This window comes from Orycteropus afer, unplaced genomic scaffold (assembly GCF_000298275.1).
Source record: "Orycteropus afer afer isolate SDZICR_OR568_19922 unplaced genomic scaffold, OryAfe1.0 scaffold00120, whole genome shotgun sequence".
NCBI lineage: Eukaryota > Metazoa > Chordata > Mammalia > Tubulidentata > Orycteropodidae > Orycteropus > Orycteropus afer.
In genome coordinates this window covers 5854393-5861517 of record NW_006921707.1, presented here as the reverse complement: position 1 = coordinate 5861517, position 7125 = coordinate 5854393, and the positions used below count along the sequence as shown (strand labels likewise).

Here is a 7125-nt window from a genome sequence, read left to right as displayed (position 1 = left end):
TCCTTCTGCCTAGTCCGCCATCTTGCCGGAACCTCTGAATTCCAATATTTTTAAATTCCATTGATTATGTTAACTGATTTTTAGAAATAGATGATTAACATTAGAATGTCAAGGATGGATGAGTTTTCCACTTTGCTATTATATTTTTACCTTTATGCTTCAATCATGGAATAACATGTGTATCCTTTTTTTTTTTTTCCATGTAGTATATTTTCAAAATGACCACACCAAACAAGACACCTCCTGGTGCTGACCCTAAGCAGTTGGAAAGGACTGGGACAGTACGGGAAATTGGATCACAAGCTGTTTGGTCACTTTCATCTTGTAAACCAGGTAAAAAAAGAAACTAAAAAGAGTGTAACAACTACTTACAGTTTCCTTGTACACTACGCTGACTTTAATATGTATTTTTTGTTGTTGTTCCTTAATTTAATTCTAATAAATTAGGTTTTCATTTATGGTATGTCTCTGCCCAAATATTTTACTAATATCCGTTTAGATTTAACATCACATATCAAAAGGTTTCTTTTTCCTCCTCTATTTCTGCCATGATTCAGTTAGAATCTTTTTGTTGGCAGTTTTCCCTAGATATGATAAGTGGGTATTACATTTTTTGAATGATTACATACCCCAAAATAACTTTCTTTTACTCTTGATTGGTATAGAAATCTTCAGTGACAATTCTTTTCTCTCAAAAAGTGAAAAATAAAGAGCCTTCTTTTCCTGTGTTGCAGGTAAGAAGGCTGATGACTCTTTTTCTAAGTAGCTTGTCTTATCTTTCTGGAGGCCTCTGAAATTTTCTCTTTATTCTTGGAGTTTAAGACTTTTGGCAGAACGTGCCAGTGTTGTGGCTCAATTGTGACCTCCAAAAAGCTCTAGTGAAGCCCTAAACCTTTGGTATCTGTAAATGTGACCTTATTTGAAAAGAGAGACTTTGCAAATCTATAGAGGTGGTTCCTAAACCAATAACTAGTGTCATTACAAGGAGAGAGAACTTTGGAGACAGCCACAGAGGAGACAGGGAAAATGGCCATGTGAAACAGAAGGAGAGATTAGAGTTATGCTGGCAAATCCAAGGAATGCCAGGACTAGAAGAAGCAAAGAGTTCTTTCCTAGAGCTGTCAGGGGATGTGTAACTGTGCTAAGATCTTGATTTCAGACTTCTAGCATCCAGAACAGTGAGATAATAAATTTCTTTTGTTTTAAACCATTTCAGTTGGTGTCAAGTTGATTCCAACTCATGGTGACACCCCGTGTGTGTCAGGGTAGAACCATGCTCAGTAGAGTTTTTGATGGCTGTGACCTTTTGGAAGTAGATTGCCCGGCCTTCCTTTTGAACTTCTGTGGATGGATTCAAGCTGCCAGCCTTCTGGTTAGTAGTGCTTAACTGTTTGCTCCACCCAGGGACAACTTTAAGCCACCCAGTTTTTGGTAATTAGTTATGGTAGCCTTAGGAAACTAAAACAGCCAGGATATATTTGTATCTTTTTAATCTATCTTTCTCAGAATTTGATGGGTACTTTCAATCTTTAGATGCAAGATCAGAGAATTCTTCAGATTGAAAGACTTTTGTAATTTTTTAAATGATTGCCTCACCTCCAGACAATTCTGTTATTTATACACTGAGACTCCAACCAGACCTCTTCCCTTCTGTGGTAGTTAATGTTGTGTGTCATCTTGGCTGGCCTGGTTGAGTAGCTGGGCAGCTGGTGGTCATTATTCCCCATGATGAGAATGGCAGTCAACTCCATGGTGGGATCTACCACAAGCAGCTGAGTAGCTACTTTAGGGATATGGTCTGTTGTTGTTGTTGTTATGTGCCGTCGAGTCGGCCCCAACTCATAGCGACCCCTCCTTGGGTTTCCGAGGCAGTATCACTACAGAAGTAGGATTGCCCAACCTTCTTTCCGAGGATGGTGGGTTTGAACCGCCAGCCTTCTGGTTAGCAGTCAAGTGCTTTAGCCACTATGCTACCAGAGCTCCCAGGGATATGGTCTGCTTCCCGTAAATAGGAAGCAGCTTTGTGAATGGTCTTTAGCTTATGGCATGCTTGAGCCCTGCATGTAGCTGAGTCGTCATTCCACAGCCTGCCATGGTCTGTCGATCTTGGGACTTTCAGTGGACTTGAATCAATGGCCTGCCATGTTGTTGGGTAACTGTGCCATTTTATTTGTTGACCTTGGGCTTGTTAGCCTTAGCAGCCAGTAGCTGCCTGAGGGAAGAGATGCCTCTAGCTTCAGGGATGGGAGGAAAAGGCAGAGCTGAAGCCCAAGGTCGAGGGGCTTTCATACAGCCCCTAGAGCTTGGCACTTGGAACTCAGACTTCTAGCCTACAAAAATTGTAAGAATAAACTCCTGTTTGTTAAGGCCATCCTATTTGTGGTATATTCCTGTCAGAGCGGCAGTCGGTAACCATAACATCTTGCCTCTCAAGATTTTCTTCTTTCTCTTTCTATGACTTGGTTTATTGAGGTATAATTTACATACAATAAAACCCAGCCTTTTTAGGTGTAGTGTTCTATGCATTTTAATAAACACAGGATCAAAGTACTGTTACAATCAAATATAGAATATTTCCATCAACCCAAAAATCCCCTCATGTCTTTTGTAGTCAGTCTTTTCTACCCAAGCCCTGGCAACCCGAGATCTGTTCCATATCCATTTGCTTTTGCCTTTTCCAGAATATCATATAAATGGGCTCATATAGCCTTTTGGGTCTGGTTTATTTCACTTAGCATAATGCAATTCTTGCTCTTCCATGCTGTTGTACATATCATAGTTTGTTGCTTTTTATTGCTGGTTACTACTATTCTGCTTGGGAGCTCTGGTAGCATAGTAGCTAAAGGCACTTGACTGCTAACCAGAAGACTGGCGGTTCAAACCCACCAGCCACTCCTCGGAAGGAAGATGGGGCAATCTACTTCCGTAGTGATAGTGCCTCGGAAGCCCAAGGAGGGGTCACTATGAGTTGGGTCCGACTTGATGGCACATAACAACAACAACAAACTGTTCTGCTGTATGAATATACCACAGTTTGTATATCCATTCATCAGTCAATTAATGAACATTTGGGTTTGTGACATCCAGGTTCAAAATGGTCCCTGTCTCCTGGTATTCATGTCCTTCTGTAGAGGTCTCTCATTTTGTATCACAGTTGGTCTCTGAGTAGTGATAGTATGTGATTTCTGAGACTAGGTTATAAAGACATTTTGGCTTCTGCTTTGGTCTTGTTTGGATCACACTCTGAGATAAGTCAGCTCGCATTTTGTGAGGAAATAAACAGCCCTATGGAGAGGTTTCTATAGTAAGGATCTGAGGTCTCCTGTAAATATTGAGAAATGAGGCCTCTTGTCAACAGCCATGTGAGCAAACCATCTTAGAAGCAGATCCTCCAGTCCCAGCCAAGCCTTCAGATGGCTGCTGCCACAACTGACATCTTGACTGCAAACTCATGAGAGACCCTGAGCTAGAACTATCTAGCAAAGCTGCTCCTGAGTGACTATCCCACAGAAATTGTGAAATAATTTGGTGTTTGAGATTGCTAAGTCTTGGTGTGTTTCCCCCTCCCCAATGTTGTTTCCAATTTTTGGTGCTCATGAATAAAACTGCTAAGCATTGATGTACAAGTTTTCATGTAGATTTGTTTTCATTTCTCATGGGTAGATACATAGGATTATAGTTGGTAGGAATTGCTGGGTTGTGTTATAAAGATATTCTTAACTTTATAATAAACTAAACAAAGTGACTATACCATTTTGCATTTCCATGAGGCAATAAATGAGAGTTCAAATTCCTCTGCATCCTTGTCAGGACTTGGTATTAGCAGTTTTCTTTTTTAAGCTATTCTGATGGTTTTTCATTGTGGTTTTAATTTGCATTTGCCTCATGACTAGTGGTATGGAATATCTTTTCTTGTGCTTATTTGCCTGCGTTGTACCTTTTTTTGGTGAAATGTCTGTTGAAATCCTTTATCTTTTATTTTTTCAATTTGATTATATTCTCTCTCTTTTTCTTTTTTGAAGCCATCTAATGTTTTGTTGGAAGAAACTAGGAGGCAGTAGTTATGGTATGAAACCTTGGGGAGCAATTTTTTTGGCCATTAGGAATTGTCAAGTCCCCAGTGGGCAACCAGTTGTCCTCGACTCATGACTCATGGCCATCCCACATGTGTCAGGGTAGAGCTGTACTCCATAGGGTTTTCTCCTTTTTAAATTATGATTTAGGTGAAAATTTATAGAGCAAATTCATTTCCCATTTAATTTCCCATTTAATAGTTCATGCACATTTTGTTTCGGGACATTGATTGCAATCCCCACGTTGCAACAGCTCTCTTCCTGCTTCCTCCCTGTGGTTCCCTTTTCCCTGTGTCCTTCTTTCTCATGCATTCCTGCATTTTGAGCCTTCTCCTTGCCCAAATGCTGCCCTTCTTATCTCCCGTGGTTGATTTTTCTAAGGAGTGTACCTACCTGGTGTAATTGTTCACCTCCTAGGCCTGTCCTGGAAAGTAAATGCAAAAACGACAAGGAGGCCACATGTTCTGACCTCCTCTAATCCCACAAGAGGAAGACAGAATCACCATCAATAACCCAAGGGCTATTCCTATAATGCCAGACATGTTGCCTTCCTCCAGCTCTTTCACCAACTGTTCCTCCCAAAGCACCCACCACCTCTCTCCTGGGTTCGATAATTCGCTGCAGTGGCCACACAGAACTCACAGATTATGGGGTTTATTAGGGAAGCACCAGGCTACAATTCAAGTTCAGGAAGAAGGCTCAGTCTCTCTCCCAGCCCACCATCCCTCAGCCAGCAGTCTCTCACAGTCTCTCTCCCAGCAGTGCGTGTCCCTCGGTGTCTCACTCAGCAATGCGTGTCTTTCGCATCTCTTTCCCAGCAGCACATGCCTCAGGAGTGCGTGTCTCTTTCAGCAGCACATCTTCCTCAACCAACAGTCAGAGAGCATTCAGACTTTAGGAGGCCTCCTTTTGAGCCCGGCCAAGTGGTCAAACTAGCCAATCATAGCATCAGAACTCTAAGCACCTGAGGGAGAGTGGGAACCTCCCAGAACATTGTTTTGTGCCACTCCCAACAGAAATACTCCAGGTGGACAACTTCAGCAATCAGGATCTCCTCAGTTGCTCATAGAAAATCTCACCTTGCAGTTTACAAAGACTTATGGGTAGAAAAGCCACACTAAGTAATTTACTACACCACAGTAAGCCATGGAAGTGAGTTCAGTTCCAGGCCTGAAGGGTGACTAGGGTCCATAGTCTTGTGGGTTTCACCAGCCTCTGTCAGACCAGTAAGCCTGATCTCTTTTATGATTTTGAGTTTTGCTCCACATTTTTCTCCCATTCTTTCCAGGATCTCCAGTTTTGATCCCTTTCTGAGTGATTGGCAGTGATAGTGGACACTATCTAGTACTTCTGGTCTCAGGGTCATGTAGGATGAAGTCCTGTAGTCCACTAGTCCCTTGGATGAATTGTTTCCATGCATCTTTAATTTTCTTCACTCTTCTTTCCTCTGGATGAGGAAAAGTAGGATGTAAAACAATGCATTATATGTAGTACGTTATTCCAGTAGAGCTTGATGTCCCCTGTGACTATGGTCCTGAGCCCATGGGCCCAGTGACTCACTCCCTCAAAGTGTTTGGCTGTGGCTAAAAAGTTACTACAACTTTGCCCTGTGTTAGCTCTGTTACATATATGGACATTATTTTAGCACATCCGTATATGTATGTGGAAATATTGTCTGCAATACTTACATATGGTCATGGGCATATTCCCTTCCATTTACCCAGACCTGGTCGTTCTGACTGTCTACCTATGTATCTACCCATAGATAAATGTTTGTTATTACTTATAAGGCAGTATTATGTGTGTAAAGGTATTTACTTTTGTTGTCTGTATCTCTTGTGTACTTCTCCATATCTTCCTTTTTCTTAGTGATTGTATCAGGCTGGGTTCTCTAGAGAGGTAAAACCAGTAAAGCGTATATATATATAGAGAGAGAGAGAGAGAGAGAAAATTTATCTTAGGAAAATGGCTCACATTTATAGAAGCTGGCAAGTCCCAAGTTCCTGGATCAGATGTCAAGCTGGAGGCTTTTCCTGACTCATGCAGCTGCAGGAGCTGATGAGCTCAAGGTTGGCAGGCAATATACTGGCTATTGACTCTGACGGATGACCAGTCCAAGATCACCAGCCTCAATGGTGGATTGTTCGCTCACAGACAGTTGTAGGCAGCACAACAGGATCCAGATCCACAGAAGAGTGTCTCATTTTCCCAGGATGTCCATAAATGTATTGGAAGCAGGCCATACCCCTAGGGAAATTCCCTTTCAATGGATTGGCTGCTTAAAACATATATATCTGATCTCATGGGAATAACCACATTACAACTGCTTAAACCACTCAGAGTCATGGTGCAGCCAAGTTAACACAAAACTCCAACTATCATATTAATATTGTGCTGATTACTTGCTTTTGGTACATTGCCTTTCCCTTCACCCAAATCAATACTTGTCTCTTACCTAGCTAGCAATATTCCCTCTCTTTCCCTTGCATCCCTGGTAACTAACAAAGAAAGTTTCCTTCCATGTGTAAACCTTTCCTTGACTTTTTACCATAGTGGACTCATATAATATTTGCCCTTCTGGGATTGACTTAATTCACTAAGCATGACACCCTCCAAGTTCACCCATATTATGAAGTGTTTCACAGATCCTTCATTATCCTTTAGTGTTGCATAGTATTCCATTGTGTGTATGTACCATAGTTTGGTTATCCATTCCTCCATACATGGGGACATAGGTTGTTTCCGTCTCTTTATTGTTGTGCATGTTGTTGTTAGGTGCCGTTGAGTCATTTCCAACTCATAGTGACCCCATGCACAGCAGAACGAAACACTGCCCGATCCTGCGCCAGCTTCATGATCCCTGCTGTACTTGAGCCCATCAACGCAGCCACTGTGTCAATCCATCTTGTTGAAGACCTCCCCCTCTTTCATCGACCCTCTACCCTACCAAGCACGATATCCTTCTCCAGGGAATGATCCCTTCTGACAACATGACCAAAACAGGTGAGATGAAGTCTGGCCATTCTTGCTTCCAAGGAGCATTTTGGGTGCA

The 7125-nt window shown here is 41.9% G+C and overlaps 1 protein-coding gene across 1 annotated transcript in view; it reads left to right on the top strand.

The window, feature by feature from the left end:
* Nucleotides 1-218: 218 nt before the first annotated feature.
* Nucleotides 219-7125, top strand: part of ANAPC10 (anaphase promoting complex subunit 10) — a 141290-nt gene continuing 134383 nt past the window's right edge. The window contains exon 1 of the mRNA XM_007944101.2: nt 219-333. Within this exon, the coding sequence (XP_007942292.2) occupies nt 219-333 (115 nt within the window). The remainder of the gene's footprint in view (nt 334-7125) is intronic.